We start from the raw sequence: 27,331 nt of genomic DNA on the forward strand, positions 1-27,331 counted from the left end.
GAAAATATTTCCTTGTTTTCTAAATATCAGTAATGTCTAAGGTTCCTGGTAAAATGTTATCTTTTCATCAAGACAAAGGTATTGAAAGGAGCTAAGATATTGATATGTTGAAGCAATAGAAAAGGAAAGTGGTGAAGTTCCCATTACATGGACTAACTAACCATAACACTTTGTTGGAAAAGCAATATATTATATTACAACAAAAATGAAAATTGTCCATTTGCAATCAATTTTTCTTGATTTCTAGATACACTGGTGATGGTACTCAATGCTACTGATGCAGATGAACCAAATAATTTGAACTCAAAAATAGCCTTCAAGATCATAAGACAAGAACCTTCAGATTCACCAATGTTTATCATCAACAGATACACTGGAGAAATTCGAACAATGAATAATTTTCTAGACAGAGAGGTAATTGTTTTCCTTTGAGTGGGTTGTAGTCTCAATGGAACTGATTCTAAAAGCAAGAATTCTAAGAAGAAGAAATGAAAAAGAAAACAATAGTTTAAAATTTTAATTACATAACCTTTTCACATAATGGGAATGACACAAGAAATATTTGTGAGATGAAAAAAATAAGAATTCCTCAAATAGATTTTATACTCATTTCTCATTTAATCTTACTGGATTTGTCTCAATTTGAGAAAACTACATTCTGAAAGTACATAAAAATACACACAAGGTAGACATAAAAGCTCTATTTGCTCTATTTTTCTATATTTTTTCTAAGTTTGTTCTACAATGAAATAAATTTAAGAAACAATTGCTGTAATGTCCCCCATCTTGATGAGTCACAATGGAGGTGAACACAATAGAAGCCCCAAGAATTTTTACAGGTTAAGAAACTTGCTTATCTTTCTTTTTTTGGTTTGTTTGCTTATCTTTCTTTAATCTATCCTATCGAAGGCTCATTTAACAAGAGAATTCTTTTTTCCCTTTTCTCTTCCTATATCTCGCATACTGATAGCCCACTGATTACTTTGGGAAATGAGTCACAGAATCAGAAGGATGGAGAGGAATTCAGTAACATTCAGACCAGTCTATTCACTTGCAAATAAAAAAAATAATTACTGATTTTTACCAAGTTGAACCATGTTTTTCTCCAGATATATGCCCAGGAGTGGGATTGCTAATCATATGGCAGCTCTAGTTTTAGTTTCTTAAGGAACTTCCATATTTTTTTTCATAGTAGCTGCAGCAATTTACATTCCCACCAACAATATAGGAGGGTTCCCTTTTCTCTATACCCTCTCCAGCATTTATTGTGTGTAGATTTTTTGATGACAGCTATTTTGGCTGGTGTGAGGTAATATCTCATTGTAGTTTTGATTTGCATCTCTAATGATTTGATTTGCATCTTTAAGTGATGTTAAGTGTCTTTCCATGTACTTTTTGGCCATCTGATATCTTCCTTGAAGATATGTCTACTTAGGTCTTCTGCCCATTTTTTGATTGGTTGTTTGTTTTTTCATATATGGAGCTACATGGGCTGTTTATAAATTTTAGAAACTAATCCCTTGTTGTTCAAATCGTTTGCAAATATTTTCTCCCAGTCTCTAGGTTGTCTTTTCATTTTGTTTATGGTTTCCTTAGCCATGCAAAAGCTTTTGAATTTATTTAGCGTTCACTTGTTTATTTTTTTTTATTTTTCTATTGAAGGATAATTGCTTTACAGAATTTTGTTATTTTCTGTCAAACCTCAACATGAATCAGCTACAGGTATACATATATCCCCTCCCTTCTAAATCTCCCTCCCCATCCCACCCCCTAGGTTGATACAGAGCCCCTGTTTGAGTTTCCTGAGCCATACAGCATATTCCCACTGGCTATCTATTTTACATATGGTAATGTAAGCTTCCATGTTACTCTTCTCATACATTTCACCCACTCCTCCCCTCTCCCCATGTCCATAAGTCTATTCTCTATGTCTGTTTTTCCATCAATGTCCTGTTATTTTTGTTTTTATTTCCATTACTCTAAGAGATGGTTCAGAAAAAAATATTGCAGAAATTTATATCAAAGACTGTTCTGTCTACAGTTTCCTCGAAGAGTTTTCTAGTATCCAGTCTTACATTTAAATCTTTAATCTATTTTGTGTATCGTGTTATTTTTGTGTATGATGTTAATGAATGTTCTAGTTTCATTTTTTACATGTAGCTGTCCAGTTTTCTCAGCACTGAACACCTCTTTATATTGAAGAGACTGTCTATCCTCCATTGTAAAGTCTTGCTTCTTTTGTTGTGGATTAACTGATCTTAGGTGCATGGGTTTACTTCTGGGTTTCTATATTGTTCCATTGATCTATGTTTCTATTTTTGTATCAGTTACATACTGTTTTGATGACTGTACCTTTGTGGTATAGTCTGAGGTCAGGGAGTCTAATTTTCCTAGCTCCAGTTTTGTCAAGAGAGCATTGGCTTTTCAGGATCTTTTGTGTCACCATACAACTTTTAAGGTTTTTTGTTCTTGTTTTGTGAAAAACGCCATTGGTAATTTGCTAGGAATTGCATTGAATTTGTAGATTCCCTTGGGTAGTGCAGTCATTTTGACAATATTGATTCTTCCAATTCAAGAACATGGTATATACTTCCAGCTGTTTGTGTCATCTTTGATTTCTTTCATCAGATCTTATAGTTTTCAGAGTACAGGTCTTTTGTCTCCTTAGGTAGGTTTATCCCCAGGTACTTTATTCTTTTTGATGTGATGAGAAATAAAATTGTTTAATTTCTCTCTCTGAGCCTTCACTGTAAGAGTATAGATTTCATTGTGAAAGCAACAGATTTCTGTGTATTAATTTTGTATCCTACAACTTTACCAAATACACTGATGAGCTCTAGCTTGCTGGTAGCATCTTTGGGATTTTCTATATATAGTATCATGTCATCTGCAAATAGTGACAGTTTTACTTTTTCTTCCCCAATTTGGATTCAGTTTATTTCATTTTCTCTGATTGTTGTGGCTAAGACTTCCAAAGCTATGCTGAGGAAAGGTGGCAAGAGTGGATATCCTTGTCTTGTTCCTTTGTTCCTGATCTTAGAGGAAATATTTTCTAGCTTTTCACCACTGAGTAGGATTTTAGTTGTAGGTTTATCATATTTGGCCTTTACTATGTTGAGGTATGTTCCTTCTATGCTCACTTTATGAAGAGTTTTATCATAAATGGGTGTTGAATTTTGTCAAAAGCTTTTCTTTTGATGACGATGACAATGAAGATGATCATATGTTTTTATTCTTCAATTTGTTGATGTGATGTATCACACTGATTGATTTGCAGGTACTGAAAAATCTTTGCATCTCTGGGATAAATCCCTCTTGATCATGGGGTATAATCTTCTTAATGTATTATTGGATTTGGATTGCTAGTATTTTATTGAGGATTTTCAATTATCACTATTTTTATCAGTGATATGGACCTATAATTTTCTTTTTTGTGGTATCTTTGTCTGATTTTTGTAACAGGATAATGGTGGCCTCATAGAATACGTTTGGGAATATTCCTTCCCCTGCAATTTTTTGGAATAGTTTCAGAAGAATAGGTGTTAACTCTTCTCTAAATGTTTGATAGAATTCACTGGCAAAGCCACCTGATGCTTTATTTGTTGGGAATTTTAAAATCACAGTTTCAATTTTAGTACTTGTGACTAGTCTGTTCATATTTTCTGTTTCTTTCTGGTTCAGTCTTGGGAGATTGTACCTTTCTAAGAGCTTGTCCATTTATTCCAGTTGTCCATTTTATGGTGTACAGTTGCTTGTAGTAGTTTCTCATGATTCCTGTGGTGTCCATTGTTACTTCTCTTTTTTCATATCTAATCTTATTAATCTGAGGCCTCTCCCTTTTTTTCAGAGCAGATATTCTTAACCTGGGATTTATGGAGAGCTCTCAAGACATCTCTAATTGTGAATCCTCTAAAATTATATCAACTTTGAGTGAGGATACACATATACATATATTTAGAAAAGGCTTCATGGCTTTTACCAGCTTCTAAAAATTGAAGCACCGTTGAATAGAATCAAGAAAATAGATCATCAGTAACTGTACTGCCACAACATGCCACTCCCCAGAAATGCAAACATTTGCTATCTCTTTATTCTACTTGCACATTCAAGGGCTAATAATTTAGGTACAGAATTTTCATTCTATAAATTCCTGGTAAATGATCTCTCCCCTCCTAACAATTTTGGTCTGCTTCGCCCTTTATATTATTTTTCAACATATAATAAGGAATGAGGGCTTTTTAAATAATGCTGGATAGGCATTGTTGGAAATAGAAGTGGCAGCTTCATATCGATTCATGTGAGATTTGTGAATTTTCAACATTCTGTGTTACTTCTATCTTATCATAGATTTATGCAAATGTTGAGCCAACATTTTAAAAGATCTTTGTACAAAACAAAGTAAGAACTGTCTACATCAACTGTGATATTGTTTGTTGTGTCTTTTTAGCAATATGGCCAGTACTCTCTAGCTGTAAGAGGCTCAGACCGAGATGGTGGGGCAGATGGTATGTCAGCAGAGTGTGAATGCAACATTAAAATCCTCGATGTCAATGATAATATCCCATACATGGAACAGCCAACAGTAAGTATTAGTCCTTGAATTTTTTAAAATTATTTATTTGGCTGCACCTGGTCTTAGTTGCAGCATGTGGGAATTAATACCCTGACCATGGATTGAACCTGGACCCCTGCATTAGAAGCTTTCAGTCTTAGCCACTGGACCACCAGGAAAGTCCCAAAGTTTGGGGTCTGTGGGGGGGGGGGCACCATGCAGCATGTGGGATCTTAGTTCCCCAGCCAGGGATCAAACCCCCACCCTCTGCACTGGGAGATGGAGTCTCAGCCACTGGACCACCAGCAAAGTCCAGTCCTTGAATTTAATAACTTTAATTTCTTTAACTTCTAAAATTCGTTCTAACAATTCTATTTAGAGATGTACATGTTAGTTATTTTTAAGTCATAACACAAAGGTACACACATATTTCATCTCGTGTTTGTTTATATAATACATAGGAAAAAAACCCATATTTGAACAATGAAAAGTCAGACCACAAACATGGATCCCCTTTCTATATCATGAACAACTATAAGCATTCTATATAAAACTAGTATAATTCTCTTTCTTACATAGTTTGTGCTAAAATATTTTTACTTCTTGTTTTAGTATTCCATAAGCATTGAAGAAAACACTCTGAATTCAAATTTGCTCGAGATTAGAGTAATAGACTTGGATGAGGAGTTCTCAGCTAACTGGATGGCAGTCATTTTCTTCATTTCTGGAAATGAGGGGAATTGGTTTGAAATAGAAATGAATGAAAGAACAAATGTGGGAATTTTAAAGGTTGTTAAGGTATGGTATCCTATTATAGTATATCCTATCCAACATTTTGTTTTCTTGGCTCTTTTTCAAAGTGGTAATCTTAAAATGATATTAACACTTCACAAACTTGAGTGGGCAAAAGAATAAAAATTACTGTGTTTTAGGGTTATATATGATATAGAGCCTTTTATAGAGAGTTTTTCTGCTTATGTCACTTCATAAAAATAGGCACTGAAGTTTTTACTTGAAACTCTTTCCTATCAATACAATATTCCCTCATGGATCATATAAAGGGAAATCATTTTTAAACATAAATCTTGTTTTATGCTTGTAACAATAATTAATTAATCCTTTCAGTTTGAAGAATTTTATTTTGAACCAGATTCAACGTGGCCTTAAAAAAGGTGTCCCTGTCAATACTGTACATCAATTATTATTCACTAACAATATTCATCATATGAATTAAAAGTTGTTAGTTTATCTAGAGTTTTTTTACAAAATTAAAATTAGACTACAGTCCATGGACTTCTCCGGGCCAGAATACTGGAGTGGGCAGCCATGCCCACCTCCAGGTGATCTTCCCAACCCAGGGATGGAACCCATATCTCCCACATTGCAGGTGGATTCTTTACCAGCCTAGCCACCAGTGAAGCCCAAGAATACTGGAAGGGGTAGCCTATCCCTTCTCCAACAGATCTTCCCAACCTAGGAATCAAACCGGGGTCTCCTGCATTGCAGGCAGATTCTTTACCAGCTGAGCTACAGGAAGCCCCCTGTACTTGCAGGATTATCAAATTCTCATCTCACATTGGCTGCTGACCCAGGCTTATTACAGGCATACATACACTAGAGATTTGGTCCATATCATAGAAATTTGGTCCCAGTCAACAGAGTTCTTTGTCTCCAATACATTATTTATCCACCAATTTAATTGCAGTAGAATTTTCTCTGAGATTCAGAGGAAAAATGTCTGACTCCTAGGGAGTCGACAGTGAAAGTTTCACCCTTTGTTGTTAGACTTGTCAGTCAATTTTTTAAAATCTGCAATAGCTGTGCATGGATTGTGTCTGATGCATGCAACACGTATTCCTCATGGTAAAATGCAATCCTCTTTTAACTATTTCCTTCCTTCAAAATTGCCCTGGGAAATGAACTCCTGAGGAATTGTGGCCCTATAGGAACGTGTGATCATTTGTCTCATATGTCTTCATAAATGTCACCATACCTAGAGCTTCCATTCACTTAGTCATTGTGCACGTGCCTTAGCTTATGCTCTACAGTATCCCTGCAAACTAGGCTCTATGCCCACGTTACAAAGAAATACACAGGTTCAGAGAGAGTTTGTAACCTGCTCAGTTCTCATCTCTAGTAAGTGGGACAACTGACACTCAAACCTCGGCTTCTCTAGCTATTAAGTTCACATTCTTTTTTCCACTATCCTACCTAGACTTCCATGCTAGGAAAACTGAGTCTTAATCTATTACACCCAAAACTATGATGTTACTTTAGAAAATCGATTTATCTATCTGGCCTCAATATCTCTATCTGTAAAATGGGAATAATGTTGATTTTTCTCCCAGATGTGTGTGACATCATGTATCAATTTTTTTTAGGATTCTATGCATGTAATAAGTGCATAGAGCTTCCCTGGTAGGTCAGTCAGTAAAGAATTTGTCTGCAGTGCAGGAGACCCAGGTTCGATCCCTAGGTCAGGCAGATCTCCCTGGAGAAGGAAATGGCAATCTACCCCAGTACTTTTGCCTGGAAAATCCTATGGACAGAGGAGCCTGGTGGGCTACATTCCATGGGGTCGCAAGAGTTGGACATGATTTAGTGACTAAACCAGCACAATAAGTGCATATGATGTGTATCTATACATAATTTTATAACCATTCTTAGAGTTGCAAATTGAGATAATATTAGAGCAAAGACTGAAAATTTTAGCTAATTGGAGAGCTCAATGTGTGAATTGATGGTCATCTAATCTACTCTTGTGAAAATTTAGAAAAATGTAGCTGGTATTTACATGCATACTGCATAGCTGTGGATTATATAAGTAGTGGATTTTGACATCATCTTTCATAATGAAAATTACTATTTGATAATTTTATAAAGTAAAATGCATGTTTTCCTGGATATACTGAATAAACTATAGATTTCTTTTTATTATTTATATATTATATTCTATTATTTGATTTATTGAAATAAATCACATATACAAAATAAAATTTCTTATAAATATTTCTTTATGGATAAAATCAGTCAAATGATTGAGACTAGATATATTTGGCCCATTCTTTGTTATAAATAGGGCTATCTTCTGAGAAATGTGAAATGATAGCAGCTAGCATAAGCTCTCTTTGAACTACAAAATCAATGGATTTGACCATCTGTATTATTTGAAATTTTTTAATTTGCTGGTCAGTTAGAACTCACACATTTTTAACTTTTTCAACAAAGGATCTAAGACAACTGGATTTTTTTCTTACTGTATTTCATGTGTTTGTATTGAATTGAACATAACGTAAGAATAGATTGTGTATTTATATGTATTTATATTTTATTAGAGAAACAGATATGAGAATTTCTTTTGCCTCTAATCAAAGAATTTCTCTTTCCTCTAGAATGCTTTTTCTCCTTCTAGTAAAACCATTTCACTTTGTATTTTCTAGCCTCTAGATTTTGAAGCTATGAATAATCTGCAACTTAGTCTTGGTGTTAGAAATAAAGCTGAATTTCATCAATCAATTATGTCTCAATATAAACTCACAGCAACCGCAGTCTCTGTGACCGTGTTAAACATAATTGAAGGCTCAGTGTTCCGTCCAGGTTCAAAGACATTTGTAGTAAATAGTAATATGGGACAAAACTATAAAATAGGAGACTATGTAGCTTTGGATCTCGACACAGGTCGGCCTTCAACAACTGTTAGGTAAGACTGACTTTTTCCAACTAATTTTCACCACATATTGAACTGTATCTGAATTAAAATAGTTATCACTATTTTTGAAATTCAGTCATGTAACATACAAACTGGTAAACTGTTACTTAATTTAGAGTGTTTAAGAAAGTATAAATATCTGTGAAAAATGTAAGATGGAAAGTGTGAAGGTTTAAAATGTGAAAATAATTGTATCTTGAAAGTTTGACACTCCTGTGTTTATATATTTTATTGATCAGTTAGCTAATTTCCACATATCATGGTATTCCCCTTAGAAGATTTGATGGATTGATTTTCCCATTGCAAATCCACCCACTGAAATCAATTAGATTTAGCTAACTCATATCAGTTGCTTTCTTACTTTAATCAGCATTTAATATTGGTCAACAATAACCTTGATATGAAAAAGTTGGTTACATTAAGGAAAAAGTCATGCTTTGTATTTTTTTTTAACTCTACATATCCAAATGTTTCTACTTGATCATGAAAAATCACTGTATTATATGTGCACATGTATTTTGAAAAGTGCCTGTAGTCAAAAACAATGGTGGGGCGGAAAGACCTCACAAATGAGTTTTTAAAGCTTTTGCTCTGTAGTCAACTCACTCCATTCGAGTATTATAGCTGTGCCATTACTGTTGTGTGGTTTTTTTTTTAATGTTATTGGAATATAGTTGCTTAAGGCTTCCCAGGTGTCTCAGTGGTAAAGAATCCAGTTGCCAATGCAGGAGAAGCAAGAGACGTGGGTTCAATCCCTGGGTTGGGGAGATCCCCGGGAGGAGGGCATGGCAACCCACATTCTCGCCCCAGTGGAGAATTCCATGGACAGAGGAGTCTGGTAGGCTACAGTCCATGGAGTCGTAAAGAGCTGGACACGACTGAGCGACTAAGCAGGAGCTGGAGCATAGTTGCTTTCCAGTGTTGTGTTAGCTTCTACAGTAAAGCGACTCAGCTAAACATATACATATATCCCTTCGTTTTTGGATTTCCTCCCCACAGGTCACCACAGAGTACTGCCTGGAGTTCCCTGAGCTACACAGTAGCTTCTCATTAGTTACCCATTTTATACATGGTATCAATAGAGTATGTATGTCAGTTCCAATCTCTTAATTCATCACATCCCTCCTTCCACCTTGGTATCCATACATCTGTTCTCTCTATCTGTTTCTATTTCTGCTTTATAAATAAGATCATCTACACAAATATTTTTCAGATTCCACATACAGGCATTACCATCTACGGTCTTTGCACCACCATTGCTGATAAGCTCTCTTGTACTCCAGAGACGTGAGTTCACTGAGGGAAGACTACACCTCTACCTCCGACTTCTTTCTAAGTTCTATTCCCCATGTTTAGCACAACGCCTGACACAGACAGTTATCTAACCAATGTATGTCTAACAGATGTATAAATGGAAGGAAACCTGCAAAGTCAAAGATGAGGAGAAGAAGAGAATAGAGAATAGGATAGAGGTGCAAGACAAGGACAGAGTTTGGAATCCACAAGAAATTCTGTAAATTCACTGTGTATATGGGGAGGGGGTGCAAATAGGAAAGGGATGAAAGACAAGCTCTGAAGAAATAACTTCTTTGGTAAGAGAAAAGTTTAGAATTAGCAACAGTCCAGTAAGTCCCAGTATCTGGGTTGTCCAGGACAGTTCTGATGCTACCAAAATCAAATGAAAATGAGGCTGCAAGTATCAAGGGATTATTCAGACATCCAAGTGGGTATAATAGACATTCCATCACAAGTGGTTGCTTAATTCTTTTTCTTAAGTTTAAATCTCCATCCTTTCCTGAATGTCCTCAGACACAGTTTCTAATGATTGAAAATTATATTCAGGGGTTACATCTACTGGCAGGAAACACGTTTTAAAATCAAAACCATCACCTCACACCAGTTAGAAAGGCCATCATCCAAAAATCTACAAACAATAAATGCTAGAGAGGGTATAAAGAGAAGGGAACCCTTCTACATTCCCTCCTGTTGGTGGGAATGTAAACTGATACAGACAGATGGAGAACAGTATGGAGATTTCCTTTTCAAAAAATCTAGGAATAAAGCTACCATTTGACCCAGCAGTCTCACTACTGGGCACATACCCTGAAAAAACCATAATTCAAGAAGACACACGTACCGTAATGTTCACTGCAGCACTATTTATAATAACTAGGGCATGGAAGATGTCCATTGACAGATGAATGGATAAAATGTGGTACATATATACAATGGAATATTCAGCTCTGTTCAGTTCAGTCATTCAGTTGTGTCCGACTCTTTGCGACCCCATGAACCGCAGCATACCAGGCCTCCCTGTCCATCACCAACCCCCGGAGTTCACCCAAACCCATGTCTATCGAGTCGGTGATGCCATCCAACCACTTCATCCTCTGTTGTCCCCTTCTCATCCTGCCCTCAATCTTTCCCAGCATCAGGGTCTTTTCAAATGAGTCAGCTCTTCGCATCAGGTGGCCAAAGTATTGGAGTTTCAACTTCAACATCACTTCTTCCACTGAACACCCAGGACTGATCTCCTTTAGGATGGACTATTACTCATAAAAAGGAACAGCTGAGTCAGTTCTAGTGAGGGTGGATGAACCTAGAGCTTATTATACAGAGTGAAGTCAGAAAGGGAAAAACAAATATTGCATATTAATGCAAATCTATGGAATCTAGAAAAATGGTACTGATGAGCCGATCTGCAGGCAGGAATAGAGACACAGACATAGAGAACAGACTTGTGGACACAGCAGGGGAAGGAGAGGGTGGGACGAAAGGCAAGAGAAGCATTGAAACATATACATTACCGTGTGTAAGACAGATAGCTAACACAGGGAGCTCTGTGAAAACCTAGAGGGGTGGGATGGGATGGGGGGGGTGGAAGGGAAGTCTAAGAGGGAAGGAACATATGTATGCTTATGGCTGATTCACGGTGGATGGCAGCAGAAACCAGCACAACATTGGAAAGCAATTATCCTTCAAAAAAATAAAAATCAATCTCTCGCTCTCTCTACATAATTAACATTAATTTGTACCACTGTCTTTCAAAAACAGATACGTAATGGGAAGAAATCCAGCTGACCTGATCGCTATTGACTCAAGAACAGCCGTAATTACTTTGAGAAATAAAGTTACTATGGAACAATACAAAATACTTCAGGGAAAATACCAAGGAACAATTCTATCTATAGATGGTAAGAAATCAACTTATTTTTTTCCCTTCTCATGGAATTTGTGTATACAGTTATATTATATATACATGGAATTTGTATATACATATATATTCAGAAACTAAAATTTTAATTATTGTATTTTGAAGTACCCCTTTTCCAACAAAAATTATCATACTGGGCATTACAGAATCAAATCCTGAATGATACAAGAGACATAATTTATGGTTAGGACTGTGAGCTCTGAAATGAAACTGGATTGGTATATTGTACTGTCATTTACTAGCTACAGATTTTAGAGAAGTTATTTAACCCATTTATCCCTCACATTTTTCTTCCATAAAATGGGACAGGAACATTATGGATTTAGAAGTACTTGAGTTATTAAGTACTTCCCTAGTGGCTCAGAGAGTAAAGAATCTGCCTGCAATGTGGGAGACCTGGGTTCGATCCCAGGGTGGGGAAGATCCCCTGGAGAAGGGCATGGCAACCCACTCCAGTATTTGTGCCAGGAGAATTCCATGGACAGAGGAGTCCAGTGAGCTATAGTCCATGGGCTTGCAAAGAGTCAGACATGACTGAGCAACTAACACTTTCACTTTCAAGGAGTTATTACAGTAAAGCGCTAGACAAGTGCTGACTTTCAATAAATGTTAGTTCCTATTAATGTCGGTAATTGAAAATTTTTACTTAAAAATTTTGTAATTTAATTTAATTAAAAATATTTAATTTTTAAAAATTTAATTAAAAATATTGTAAAATTATTTTCAAATAGACACAAAGCCAAGCTAGCTTAACTTTATACGATCCTTAGTTGATGTACAACTTCATGTAAACAATTTGGAATTAGCAAGTTTATTACTTTTCAAGATGAACAGCTTTAAATTAGGTTAGATCACTAGGAGGAAAGTTCCTCAAAGCTGATTCTAAGCAATATTTGCTGTGTCAACTTCTCATTCTTCTTCTGTCTCTTTCTTCTCTTTTTCTTTCAATTGTCCTAAAATGGGATTGACAATTTCCACTTGCTTCACGGATTAAAAAGAAATAAAGGAGCACTTCTTTAAAGTCATTCATTAATTCAGAATTTTTACCAAACTATGCTGGTCTTTTTCACAATCAGTCAAAATAAATGTAGTTTTTAAAATGTGTATTACAAATAGAAATGTTTATTCCATCCACAGATAAGCTTATTTCAGTGCTGAAATTGTCTTAAGCAATTGCTAGGTTACTCCTTTCCTTATACCCAAAATCAAGCTTAATTGGACACATGAAGGAGAAATTGAAACTTAAGCTTACCAAAACTGTAGGTTTATGGCAAGTAGGGAATAATACCTTTGTCATTAAAAAATACAGTTTTCTGGGGTAAACATTGGATCTGATGATAATAATAAAAATAACAAAAACAGTAACAATAGAATTGTTGTACTCTAATACAACAATAACAATATAATCAGCTTAGCTTGACTGAAATGACATGGACTTTGATATCAGATAGATTAGGATGTGGGCTTCTCAGGTGGTGCAGTGGCCAAGAATCTGCTTGCCAATGCAGGAGATTCGAGAGATGTGGGTTCAATCGCTGGGTCAAGAAGATCCCCTGGAGTAGAAAATGGCAACCCTGCTCCAGAATTCTTGCCTGGAAAATTCCATGGACAGAGGAGCCTGGTGGGCACTGCAAAGGATCGGACACAACAGACCACACACGCACACACACACAGACTAGGATGTAAGCCTATCTCTATTACCTACTTGCAGGAATTCCTTTATTCATTTATTCAGAAACTATGTATTGAATTCTAACCAAATGTTAGCCGTTGTGCCAGATTCTAGAGTGACAATGTTGAACAAAGTCTGACAACAAAACTTAGATCTATAAAATAGAGATAATAATCCAGCTCACAGGGTCTCAGGAGTCTGAAACAACTTAGCAACTGAACAACAATAACAATAATAGTAACTTGCTGAAACCAGCAGCAAGTGTGGAGCCATTAAGTTGAAACAAACCACAAATATCTCTCCTCTTATGTTTAGCCAACAAAGACAATAATTTATTGAAACTTCGAAGGACAAGAAGAAAGCAAATTTGAAATGTCTGACAGTGAAATAAAAGTTCTTCACTTTATTAATAATGAAAATCCATCCCTCACCTCCAATAGTGCCAAATTCTCCCTCCTATGGGTTGTTTGAACTGACAGTTGTGAGTTTGAGGATATGATGTTTTATTAGTAGGTGATTTCTATACAAATGACAGACCAACCTGCTCAAAGTCTGTTGGTTTTGTCATCCTATAAAAGGAAAAAAAACAAGAACTGAAGATGAAAGACAGTAAAACAGCAAACAAAATATGGAGAAGTGTGCAACACATAGTCTAGAAATGTCTCCACATTGACATATAACACACTGCTGACCAACACATAACGTGATGTTTACTGTGTATGTTTCTCAACACATGGAACAGTTTTTCTCAAGCACTAATATTTACTCATAATGATTTGACTGAAAAACTGAGTCACAGACAAAGGACAATATGGGGGGTTATTGAATTGGTAGGAATTAAGACACTGAAATAAGTATTTATGCAGAGAGAAAATGGTTTTGTATCATCCAACAATTATTAAACTAAATGTATAAAATAATTCTTTCATTTTAAACTTTGTTACAGATGCTCTTCAAAAAACTTGTACTGGTACAATTATTATTGACCTTGAAAATGGTGGCTGGGAAACCGATCATCCAAATTTGAATGGAAGTACCACCAGTGAAAATGGCCCTACTTCTGGCGATGTTACCACTAAAGGCTACTTAACTGGTGTTGGTATTGGCACAAATACTTTAGCTGTTGGCACAAATGATTACAATGTAGATCAACCTAGTATTTATCAGCCAGGAGGAGATAATGTACATTTTGGTCCTGCTGGCATTGGACTACTCATCATGGGATTCTTGGTCCTAGGATGTAAGTACTTGAACAGTCCTGTTTTTATGTGTCCCTCCAAAAAAACTAGGGAGGCGATTAGTTTTCTGTCCCTTTGATGAAATATATTCTATACATTCTTGTTTTATGCAATTATCAAGAAAGTTCTATGTTTGATGTTGGGTTTATACAATGAAAAAAAAAATCAGTTTGATTTCTTAGAGTGCAGTGGAGGATAAAAACTATTTTGCATTGAGTCTCAGTGTAATAGGGAAGTACCCTAACAGGATTCCATGGTGGCTCAGTTGGTTAAGAATTTGCCTGCAATGCAGGAGAATTTCACTGCCTGAAATGCAAGAGACTTAAGTTTGATCCCTGGGTGGAGAAGATTCCCTGGGGAAGGAAATGGCAACCCACTCCAGTATTCTGGCCTGGGAAATCCCATGGACAGAGGAGCCTGGTGGGCTATAGCCTGTGGGGTTACAACAGTCAAACACAATGACTAAACCACCACCAACCACCACCATAACAGACAGATTCAAACTGCTGTTCGAGTGAAGAAGACAGTAAGAAACAATTGATTGAAACAATCAGAAAAGGCTACATGGAGCAAGCAAACTCTGAGTTGGATTTTAACAGATGAATAGGAGCTAGCCTACTGGACAAGAAAAGGGGAACACAATACAAGAAGAAGAAGAAAAAATCCCTGTGCACAATCCCAAAAGAATGAGAGTGCAAGTAATCACAATAAAGGACTCCAGCAGAGAAGAAATAAAGGATGTGTCTGACAGTGAGACGAGAGTTGAGACTATAAACATAGGGAGGGGGTTAGCCTTGAGGGGATTTCCCTTCACTTCAGTTCATTTGCTCAGTCGTGTCCAACCCTTTGTGCCCCCATGAAGTGCAGCAAGCCATGATTCCCTGTCCATCACCATCTCCCGCAGCTTGCTCAAACGCATGTCCTTCGAGTCGGTGATGCCATCCCACCATCTCATCCTGTCGTCCCCGTCTCCTCCTGCCTTCAATCTTTCCTAGCATCATAGTCTTTTCCAGTGAGTCAGTTCTTTGCATCAGGTGGCCAGAGTATTGGAGCTTCAGCTTCAGCATTAGTCCTTCCAATGAATATTCAGGACTGAGTTCCTTTAGGATTGACTGGTTGGATCTCTTGCTATCCAAGGGACTCTCAAGAGTCTTCTCCAACACCACAGTTCAAAAGCTATGCTAAAGCTGTGGAGTCTAAGAAAAGGAGAGCCAAAGAGAAGAAGGGGTAAACAAACTCCAGCTTCTAAATTCAATTGTCTGAGTCTTTCCAAGGTTACCCAACTTTTCTGAGCCTTGCTTTTTTTTTTTTAGTATCTATTTTTTAATTTTAATTTTTTAAATCATGAAGGTATGATAACACATTTATAGGAGACTTGGAAAACACAGAGCAAAGTTACACATAGTTCCACTATATATTACAATATTTTTAAGTAGATAAGTTAAGATTCTTATTTGGAGTTTCAATATCAAACTCCCCGGGCCTTGCTTTTGCCTTCTGTGAAATAATAAGACTTACTTCACAACAACACTTTGATAATGAAAAAGAAGTATCACGCGTGGGAGCATTTAGAAATAGACCACAGGTTTCCCTGGTGGCTCAGTGGTAAAGAATCTGCCTGCCAATGCAGGAGACACGGGTTCAAGCCCTGATCTGGGAAGATCTCACATGCTCCCGAGACATGAAGCCTATGCGCCACAGCTATTGAGCCTGTTCTCCAGTGCCTGGGAGCTTCAACTGCTGAGTCCACAAGCCCCAACTACTGAAGCCTGTGGGCCTAGAGCCCGTATTCAGCCACAAAAGAAGCCACAGCAGTGAAAAGCCCACACACCACAGCTAAAGAGTAGCTCCCAATTGCCACAAGTGGAGAAAAGCCCATGCATGCAGCAGTAAAAACCCAATAAAAAAGCCAAAAATAATAAATAATTAAGCAAAAAAATTAATTAAAAAATTTTTAAAAAGAGAGAGAGAGACCACATCCTATGGTCACTAGACAGGACCTAGTCAAGGATCTAGATATGAGGGTGCAATGTGCAATGGATTCCCCAAGCGGTCTTTAACAATGCTTTAGAGGATGATAGAGTGGAAATGAGCCAAATGTTACAATCTCTGAGGACTATTTCTCCTTTAATACTTTCCTAAGTAATGACAGGGGAAAAAAAACCTCATCTGTTTTAATAGTATAATACCATCTGTCATCGGAATACTCTGTAACAAGTAAATATTGACTGCAGTCTGAAGCTCACATTGATTTTGTTATCTCACCAATATTCAGTTTGTTTTCTGAAACTTTCATAATTATGTTAGAATCAAGTGGAGTTAAATTAAGGATTCAAATTTAATCATCAGGGTAGGTTGTTTTGTTTTAGTATGGTCCCACTGTTAATCCCAGTATTCCTGTCTTTTCCCCCATCAGTGGTCCCGTTCTTGCTGATCTGCTGTGACTGTGGAGGCGCCCCCAGCGGCAGGGCTGGCTTCGAGCCTGTTCCTGAATGTTCCGACGGAGCAATTCACTCGTGGGCAGTGGAAGGTGCACAGGCCGATCCTGGGGTAAGTGCTCACCAATAACAGGCGGCCCCTTCACAGTCTTCAAAACTCTTGAACCAAGACACAGGGAATCACTCACAGTCTAGACTGTTCTTTGTTCTGAGAGAGCCGAAAGGGTGAATGAAGAGAAATCAAAGGTGCGTCAAACTTGGATGACAGCAGCCAAGAAAGCCTTTCTCAGTGAGGTTCACATTATTTTTAGTATTTTTTTTTAATGTCTCAGATAATTTGAGAACAAGCCCACTGTATAACCATTGAAAGAAAAGAATCATTACAAATGGGAAAATGTTTCCTGTCCTTTAGGCTCTGGCCAATACCGGTGTACCATGCATACTTGCCCCTAATGCAAATGTAATTGAGTATGCCGACAACTCAGGTAAGAAAAATTTTTTTTAAGTTTTAACAATTCATTTACTAAGAAGGAACTCTGTTCTCTGTCTTTGTATACCTTACTATTTCCCAACCATCTTATCTTTACAATTGTCTCTATCATTCTTTTGTAGATGACTAATTTGCAAATTAAATTATAAAGAAAAACCTACAGTAATTATTATTCTTTTAAGCTGTATTTTTTTACATCTTCCATAATCATCAGAAAGTACACAGGAGATGACTGGGATTTCTGTAAATAGAGAAGTACAAAAGTCAATTTTGGTTGAGATTCTTTTGTTTAATAGAGCAACTATTTATTAAAAACTACTCATTTGAACTTAAAAACAACCCTATTAAATAGATATATGCTCATTTATTGAGGCTAGCCTCTGCCTCTACAATTCACAAAATCAGTCTAATAAAAAGAGCAATTAATTTTAAAAACTCATATTTTGAAAATAATTGTACCACCATCTTGCTTCTTTTCAAGGTAAATAAATATTACGGATTCTGTTTTTTTCAGTCTTTTTCAAACTTGTGATCATGACCTTTCCACTTTGAACTCTTCAAAATGGAAAAGACATAGAATGTTTATAACTTACAGAACTGAACCACATTCAAAAGGCGGGAGATGCTAGTCTTTAAACTTATTTCTACCCCTGAGGCATCCATTTTTGTTAATGACACCAATACCTTCCACTTCAAAAGCAGAAACTCATTGTTGACTCTCATAGCTTCCTATTCATTGACACCCAATCAGTTCTCAAGACTTGACAAATCTTCAAACCCACGAGGATTTATTTATGTATTTATTCCCTTATTAAATCTACAAACCTTGAGCAAAGCACATGAACAGCACCAGAATAAGAAGTACGAAAAGCTGTACCTAAACTCAAGAGCTTTAAAATATGAAAGCCTTAGGACTTTCAACACTCTGTCCATGGCACTTGCATAGTCTAGGCCACCCTTTTATCTTATCTATCTGGAATACTATAATAGACTTCCACTCACCCCTCACATTCAAATGCAAATCCCAGAGTCTCCACGCAAACCTTTCCCCTTACCATAGCCTTGTTCTCTTCTCTGAAAGCCTTGGAGTGCCTGTGCTAGAGTCTAATATATACACACTGAGTATTCTTATACTTTTTCTTTAACTTTTAGAATTTGGGTATTTTCCTCCAATTTGAAATCAAACTCTCTAAGGTATAGATAGGGTTTTGTAACCTCTAGGGAGCCCCCTTATCCCAGCACAACATGTAGTAACCTCTCAACAAATAATGGGCTTCCCTGGTGGCTCAGATAGTAAAACAATCCGCCTGCAGTGCAGGAAACCCAGGTTCTATCCCTGAGTTGGGAAGATCCCCTGGAGAAGGTATGGCTACCCACTCCAGTATTCTTGCCTAGAGAATTACATGAACAGAGAAGCCTGGTGGGATACAGTCCATGGGGTCACAAAGAGTTGGACATGACTGACATACATAAAAATACAACAAATAATTACTGAATTAACAAATTGGTTAATAATATTATTTTGAACTCAATATCATATTTATAATCTCCTTTATTTATGTATTACCTTCATTTTATTTCTTTGCTCACAACTGCATACCTAAATGAAGAAATTATACATTAGAATAAGTTACTAATTTTTAGTTTACAATGCACTAGAGAAAATATAGTTTACTGGATTTAAAATATAGTTTACTGGAAAGTAAAATTTAATTTGATCAACACTTTTAGGAGTTTACACAAATGAGTATGGTGGCAGAGAAATGCAAGATCTGGGAGGAGGAGAAAGAACAACAGGATTTGAACTAACAGAAGGAGTTAAAATGTCAGGAGGACCTGAGATATGTCAAGAATATCCTGGAACACTAAGAAGAAATTCTATGAGGGAATGTAGAGAAGGAGGGCTGAATATGAACTTCATGGAAAGTTACTTCTGCCAGGTAAGCTCTCTGTCCCCATGCCTTCTCTCCATCCTGCACCCATATCTTTACCCCATGCTCAGTAGCTCAATCATGCCCAACTCTATGACCCTTTGGACCGTAACCCACCAGGTTCCCCTGTCCAAGGGGTTTTTCAGTCAAGAATACTGGAGTGGGTTGCCATTTCCTCCTACAGGGGATATTCCTGACCCAGGGACTGAACCCATCTCCTGTGTCTCCTGCATTGCAGGTGGATTCTCCACCGCTGAGCCATCAAGGAAGCCCCATCTCTACCCCAGACCCCTACCGTTTTCAACAAGGGTATGGTGGGCATCTCCTAACTAGGTTCCCAGCCTCTGGTCTTTAGATATAGATGCTGGCAATCTATACTCCAGTTGAATAACATTTTTAAAATTCTGACTTGAGCACTTTACTCCCCTGCTTAAAATAGCCAGTGGTTCCCACCTCTGTTTTGTCTATGGAATGAAATCCAAAATTCCTTCACATAGCCATTAACCAACTGACCTCTGCCCTCACACCTCCAGTTAATCCTTACCAACAACCCCACTTGCCAAGCGCCTCTGCCTTGTTCACACTGGTCCACTCCCCTCCATGTCTTTTCTCATGCTGTGCTCATCCTGGAATGCTTCTGTCTGATCATCTCTCTTACCAACCCCCACTCATCTTTCAATCCACTTCAAACATTTCCACCTTTCTGAAATTGTTAACTGTTTATCCTCTCATCCAAAATAGGACTGATGTCTCTGTAGGTGTATTTCTGTAGTACTTTGTCTGTACATTTTATGGAATGTTCCATTGCTAAAATCTGTTAGTCACATGCCCATGTCCATACACGCTCTACATTATGTTGCTGGTACATGGCTCAGTTTCAAGAACAGGGTAAAGGAGTAATGCAGTAAGAGTAATGGAAATTTTAAAAAGGGTATATATATATATATATATATATATATATATATATATATATAAACACATATAACTGATTCCCTTTGCTATACAGCTGAAACTAACAAAGTACTGTAATGCAAAAATACTCCAATAAAATTATTTTTTAAAAAGAAAGAGTAGGCCCAAGAGCCATAGTACACTTCTAGGACATTCTAAGAACCAGAGAGAACTAATTTTGCTATCTCCAGGTAGAGACAGAATTGCCCTTAGTTATACTTCTTAGGACACTTAAACCTTCAAACATTTCTTACCTCTGAGACTGTCTCTCATACATTTATGTCCTTATACATCCTGGCCTAAAACACCTTCATTAACCCTCCTAATCAGAAAAATAGTGAAAAAGTCGCTCAGTCGTGTCTGACTCTATGCGACCCCATGGGCTGTAGTCTGCCAAGCTCCTCTGTCTGTGGGATTTTCCAGGCAAGGATAGTGGAGTGGTTGCCATTTCCTTCTCCAGAGAAGCTTCCTGACCCAGGGATCGAACCCAGTGGCTGATATTTTGAACTGAAATGCCAGTAAAAATCTTTCCAATAGTAGCAAATAATAAAAGGACTGTTGCTGAAATCCATAGGCAGACTTCTTCTCCATGTCCCTACACATGAATATTATTTTCATGAAAAGTACAATTTCTGCCACAAAATTTTTGCACTTGTAGCTCCTTCTGTCCAAAACCCTCTCTCTCTACTTTACTTTCCCGGTGACTTTACTCCAGTTTCTGAACAAACGTCACTTTATGAGATGCTTTCCCTGACCACTCTGTCTGAAAGACAAACCCCATCTCTCTCTGTTCCTTTACTCTGCACCTTCTGACAGAAACCTTTACGTGTTATTTTCTGGTTCATCCTACTGAAATGTAAGCCCTATGAGAAAGGGACTTTACCTGGTTTTGCTCATTACTTTATCGCCAACTTCCTAATCGAGTGTCTGGCAAACAGTAAGGACTCAAAACATAATTTTGAATTGAAATGGCACAATGAGTTGGTTTGCTAGGTGTTTCTGTCTAACCTGAAAGTTTGCAATCTAATATTGCAGACAAGAGAGATAAATAAAAGCACACACGTCTGTGGGCTTTCACTTTGACTTGACAGAGGTTCCATTTTTAAGAATTGTCTTTGGTCACCTTTGATTTTGAACCTCAAAGTAGCATAGACCCAGAGTCAAATTCTCCTCTTACCTTGCTTTACAAACCACATGGAAATAAATCACCATATTCACTTCATCTGAAGGAAGACAAATGCAATACCGAATGAACCCAAATCAACTATAAACTGCGTCTTTTAAACAAATCCACAAAATACACAATTCTGGCATACTTTAAGTTCTGTGTTTTTAACTATGTCCTTCTAACTTGGTTGCAAAATAATTCATTTTATTCTTTTCGTGATTTTGTGTCCAAAGTGCACCAACATGAAAAAGTCCATCTAAATATCAAAATAAATTATCAAAATTACAGTTAAAGTCATTTCTAACCAAACTCTTTCAAGTAATTACATAATGACTTCTAAAAAGTCTGTAGAGAAGGAAATGGCAGCCCATTCCAGTATCTTTGCCTGGGAAATCCCATGGAGAGAGGAGCCTGGTGGGCTGCAGTCCATGGGGTCGCCAAGAGTCAGACACGACTTAGCAACTAAACAACAAGGGTCTATGGAAGATGTTAGAATTTTGCTTTATGTGTAGTTTTCTGGTAAAGCCCTGGAAGAAGAAATAATGCTAAAGACCTCTATTACTGTTAAAAATGTATTCATCATTCCATTTTCTCTTTCATCTACAAATTCAGAAAGCATATGCTTATGCGGATGAAGACGAAGGACGCCCATCCAATGACTGTCTGCTCATCTATGATATTGAAGGTGCAGGCTCCCCTGCGGGCTCTGTAGGCTGTTGTAGCTTCATTGGAGAAGACTTGGATGACAGCTTCTTGGATACACTGGGGCCGAAGTTTAAGAAGTTGGCGGACATCAGCTTGGGAAAAGACGTTGAACCATTTCCAGACTCTGATCCGTCTTGGCCACCCGACAGCACTGAGCCGGTCTGCCCTCCGCAGGGAACAGAGCCCATTGGTAGTGGACACCCACCCATCTCCCCACGTTTCGGCACCACCACCGTCATCTCTGAGAACACCTACCCCTCGGGACCTGGGGTACAGCATCCGACGCCGATTCCTGATCCTCTGGGCTATGGTAATGTCACCGTGACGGAGTCTTACACCTCCTCGGGCACTCTGAAGCCCTCTGTCCACATTCACGATAACCGGCACGCATCAAACGTGGTGGTGACGGAGCGGGTAGTCGGTCCAATCTCTGGTGCCGACTTGCAGGGGATGTTAGAGATGCCTGACTTGAGAGACGGGTCAAACGTGATAGTGACAGAAAGGGTCATAGCACCAAGTTCAAGTCTGCCCACCACTCTGACCATCCCTGACCCTAGGCAGTCTTCGAATGTAGTAGTGACGGAAAGAGTGATCCAGCCAACTTCCGGCATAGTGGGCAATCTGAGCATGCACCCTGAGTTATCGAACACCCACAACGTGATTGTGACAGAGAGGGTAGTTTCCGGCTCCGGCATCACGGGCAGCAGCGGCCTGCTGGGCAGTGCGGGTGGAGGAGGTGGTGGCGGCATCGGGCTGGGCAGCCTAGGAGGTGGCGGGGGCCTGAGCAGCAGCTTAGGGGGCACAGCCACCATCGGCCACTTGAGGGGTTCCTCTGAGCATCACTTTAGCAACACCCTCGGTTCCGCATCCCCTACCACAACCCGGAGTCGAATCACAAAGTACAGTACAGTTCAATATACCAAGTAGCCAGGGACCCCAGCGTGCTTTTTTCACCATCATTGTGATTTAGGTTCAATTCCCATCAGCACAATACTAACAGTGTGATTTAGGATGCACAACCACGTGCTAAGAAAATTGTGGCACACGGTGAGACACCACAGTGAGAAAAATCGATGGAAACAGTGCCGTTGGGCAAGAGCTCTCCTGAGCCTTTGTAACTTTTTTTTTTTTTTTTTGTATATTAATACTAAGGCAATCATGACCATGAACTAAAACTTGAGACAGGGGCTTCTTTGTGCCTGTAGGGTCTTCTGTGCTTTTGTGTGGCCTCTAGTGTATCTCCAGCGCGTGGAACGAAACACTGACCTTAAGATGGCAATGGTCATCATTCTCCTTGCTTGGTTTTGAAATTTCATATAGCTCAGGCAATATTTCTAAAAAACTAAACATGCAATATACACTCAAGTATGTGCCCCAAATGCCTGGTCTGGCCAGTGTCACAGAGGATATAAATAAAAGCCCAACCACATATTTAGACTGGGGTTAACCATTAAAGAGGGCTTCCCTCACAGCTCAGTGGGGGAAGAATCTGCCTGCAATGCAGGAGACCTGGGTTCGATCCTGGGTCAGGAAGATCCCCGGAGAAGGGAATGGCAACCCACTCCAGTATTCTTGCCTGGAAAAATCCCATGGACAGAGGAGACTGGGTGCACTACAGCCCATGGGGTCACAAAAAATCTGATACAACTGAGCTACTAACACTTTCACTTTCACTTTAGCCATTAAAGAATAAAATCCCGGCTACACATCCAAGTCCACAAGCGACCAACCACTCCTACCTTAATAAGGGCACTATATGAAACAAACCTCAAATTAGGAAATGTTTCCTGGGAGGGAAATTCCCTAAGAGAGTGGCAGCCGAGTGAGACTGACTAGGCGCTGAACTGGCGCTGTGTGAGCCTGGATCCCGCGCTGGAGCTTCAGCTACAATTCCTATGGAGTCAAGGACTTCTCTGATTCTAGTTTGTGTTTAGTGGTAGATGCAATAGTGATGAATATCGTATTCTGGTGAGGTTGCATGGCATCACACTCATTTCTCCCTTTACTGCTGTGACTCTGACCTGATAAAGGAGAACCTACCAGGTGTTGTTCTCAGACTGAAGCAAGTAACGCTTGACACGGTTGTCATCACTAGTGGTAAATCATCTTCCAAAGAAGCAGATGGGAACTGCGTTGCATTTGCAGACTGTGTTTTTAGTGTTATTCCTTTATATTTCCAGCTCTTTATTACACATTTTCTACGTTAAAATAAAGGATTTGGGAGGAGCTGTGAGAAAAAGCCTGCAGTATAGTTATGCTTTGGGGAGGTTATTTGAAGGGGATCTAAAAAAATTGTTTTTAGAAAATGTAAAATGTTTAATGGGGGGAGCTAGAATGTTTCAGTAAATTAATACCATACTACTGGTTTTAACTGAGTTTCGTACTTTTTAAAACAACCCTCTGCTCCTATTTTGAAGAGATCAACTAGGAACTTTTAACAGAGTTGATGATATTGTGTTAACATGAGTGAAGTTGTACTAGACAAACCATTTTCTTACTTTATTCCACCCTCAAACTGAATTTTCTCACTAGCCTAAATTTTACATTCCTGATTTGTCATAAGCTCTTGGATTATCTATGCTCCAATTTATAAATAGTTTCCAAATTATATATTATGATATATTTTTATAACTTCAAAATTTTAGTAATGTGCTATTTATGATAAGTCATTTCTGTGAATTTGCTATATAGTGTTACCTGGTTAAAAATCTCTGAATAGAATCAAAGCATTCTTAGAGGTAAATTTACTATTGTATGGTAGAGGCATTTTTTTCTCTTTTCTAAATTCAATGTTAATATGTGCTCACTAATGTGAAACTAGATATGACAAAAATCTTTTAAGGATTAGTCTGCCCCAATTACTCAATTTTCCAGAGTGTTATAAGATCAAAGAATAGTTATTGGACTTCGAACACTTGTCAAAGGGGGATTGTGAGTGAATTATTTTACCCAGAGCTATTTTGCTCTGTTACAGCAAATGGTATCAATATTTTCAAATCCACAATATACATCTTATATTGACTCTGTAGACTATGTAAAATTTTGATAGACTTTAGCATGCCAAAATGCAGAGGTGTAAATAAAGTCATTCACAGGGAGTCTTTCTTTTATTTCTCTCATTTTAGAGGTTCCATTAATAATGGGTAATCTTTCCAGAAATAAAGCATACTTGAGATGCCCGGATCCAGGAGTTTGAAGAAATAAAAATAATTATTAATTAATTGCTAGTATTTGTCACTTTGATATGACATATCATACAGAAGTGTTTTCTTAAGACTCTTGATATCTTCCAGAGGCATTTTTTAGATAATCTAACAAATGCCAGAGTGACTATCCTTAATAACTTTTGTTATTAAGATCCACTAGTTACATAAAATCATGGGAGATACAAAAAAAAATGGCAGTATTAGTCATCAATCTTCCTAGGAAGATAATTTCAAAATGAATTTTTTTTTCAGGATTACACATTGATGTTCTAATTCTTTATCCCTAAATTTTAAAATTACCTTTTTAAGACAGCAACCATTCTAAGTCATTTAAAGGCATGTAATTTTTTTTTAAATGATCAGCCTTTAGGAAGAATTTAATCCTTCTCTTTAGATGCTTTACTCTAATTCATATACCTTGTACCATTCCATAGATGTAAAGATATGAAAATATCTTTATAAGTGAATAGTTATATTTCAAACCCATATTGCAAGCTGAGTCTCAGATCAGCTGGCTCCTAACAAAAGAGAAGGAATAAAGAGTTATTTATATGTTATGTATATATAGTTTGAAAATAAAGTGTTTAATATTTACAAAACATCCTACTCTCCAAAGATGTAGTCCTCAGGGACAAAAATTAGTGTACTACAAATACTTTAATATCAATCAAAATACCATTTTGAGCTAATTTTGACATTGAATTTCAAATATATCTGCTAGGTAGTATTAGCTTGCCTGATGTAACAATATTTGCACTGAAAAATTTATAGAAAAAGTATCTATTTGGGGTTATTTATAGGCCTTCATCTGGACATCTGCTCTACATTTTTGTATAAAGTTTTTAGCCTCATAATCTTTATTCAATGTACTATTCTGACACAATTTTAATTATATAGCTTCAAAAATTACATATTCACTCTGGATGTTTCCAGTTGCTACATACACAATTCATTTCTAATTTTATACCAATATTTGAATGTCAGTCAGGGTATAACATACATGACAGCCTTTGACTTTAGCAGGATTTAAAGGTGTTGTAATCTTGGCTAAAACGGCCCTCACTTTTTCAGGAAAACGTATGAAACCCAGAACAAACTTTTGAAGGTATTGCCACATTTCCTCATGCCTATTTAATCAATTCTAACTTCTGAGGAACTCCTGGTGTTTGCAAGACTTATTCCACATTGTATTAGAATCCACGGGTCCATGAAAGAGAATTTGTCTTCCAGTTCTAAGTTATTCAAATCATGTTAGGATGAAAGCATAAGCAGATCAATATGTTCTCCATCAAATAATTTTAAAACAATGAATAAGCTATTGTTTAGTTGTCTATATTCCTCCATTTTGTTATATTTGAATTACTAAACACTTTATCATCAAGCTGTACTTAGTCTAACTTATTTTTCTTTTGCTATTTTACAACTAGTTTTAAACTCTAATATTCATCTTGGGCGATGTTTACAACAAGGTGCTTTTCTTCCATTTTCAGTATAAATATTTGGGGATTATTTGGGTCCTAATTCCTTGCATGGTCATCTGTTGGCTACTTTAGGTTGGTTTGTAATTTCTAAAGAGTTATGTTTACAGCAATAAAATGATTCATATGCCTTCATTATCTTTTCTGAATTGCAAGGTGGGGATGGGTTTCAACATATAAAGAATAATTAGGAGTTATCAAATCTAGTTATTATTTGCAGTCCATATAAGGGAAGAAATCGTTTTATTTTCATGCTGTTAAAATTTTTTATTTTTGATTTCCTAATTCATTTCTTCTCATGTTTACTGAGGAACCCTCTCTCTAGAATGCTACTCAGTTATGTCAGAACACAGCCTTAAGCAGTCTCATGGTAAATAAGCTAATGATCAATAACTTGCATTTTCAGCTTTTATTTGATACTTTCAGCATCTTTGTTTTCACCTTTTTCTCTTTCATACCCTGCTTTTTTGGTACACCAGCATTTTATATCTTTTAAGTGGATTTTCTTATTTACTACCGTTATTATCATATCATCATATTTATTGGGGTACATCTCCTTTTCGCTTTCCAGTGCCACTT

General features: G+C 37.4%; 1 protein-coding gene across 1 annotated transcript in view; it reads left to right on the plus strand.

The window, feature by feature from the left end:
- DSG1 (desmoglein 1) overlaps positions 1 to 26,887 on the plus strand; it is a 42,820-nt gene extending 15,933 nt beyond the window's left edge. Inside the window, exons 6-15 of the mRNA XM_020902013.2 lie at positions 248 to 414; positions 4,448 to 4,582; positions 5,165 to 5,350; positions 7,993 to 8,252; positions 11,316 to 11,455; positions 14,094 to 14,387; positions 16,802 to 16,935; positions 17,236 to 17,308; positions 19,045 to 19,253; positions 21,976 to 26,887. Coding sequence (XP_020757672.2) covers positions 248 to 414; positions 4,448 to 4,582; positions 5,165 to 5,350; positions 7,993 to 8,252; positions 11,316 to 11,455; positions 14,094 to 14,387; positions 16,802 to 16,935; positions 17,236 to 17,308; positions 19,045 to 19,253; positions 21,976 to 22,995 — 2,618 coding nt within the window. The 3' untranslated portion in view covers positions 22,996 to 26,887. The remainder of the gene's footprint in view (positions 1 to 247; positions 415 to 4,447; positions 4,583 to 5,164; positions 5,351 to 7,992; positions 8,253 to 11,315; positions 11,456 to 14,093; positions 14,388 to 16,801; positions 16,936 to 17,235; positions 17,309 to 19,044; positions 19,254 to 21,975) is intronic.
- The last annotated feature ends 444 nt before the right edge of the window (positions 26,888 to 27,331 follow it).

The sequence above is a fragment of the Odocoileus virginianus genome, chromosome 22 (assembly GCF_023699985.2).
Source record: "Odocoileus virginianus isolate 20LAN1187 ecotype Illinois chromosome 22, Ovbor_1.2, whole genome shotgun sequence".
Lineage (NCBI taxonomy): Eukaryota > Metazoa > Chordata > Mammalia > Artiodactyla > Cervidae > Odocoileus > Odocoileus virginianus.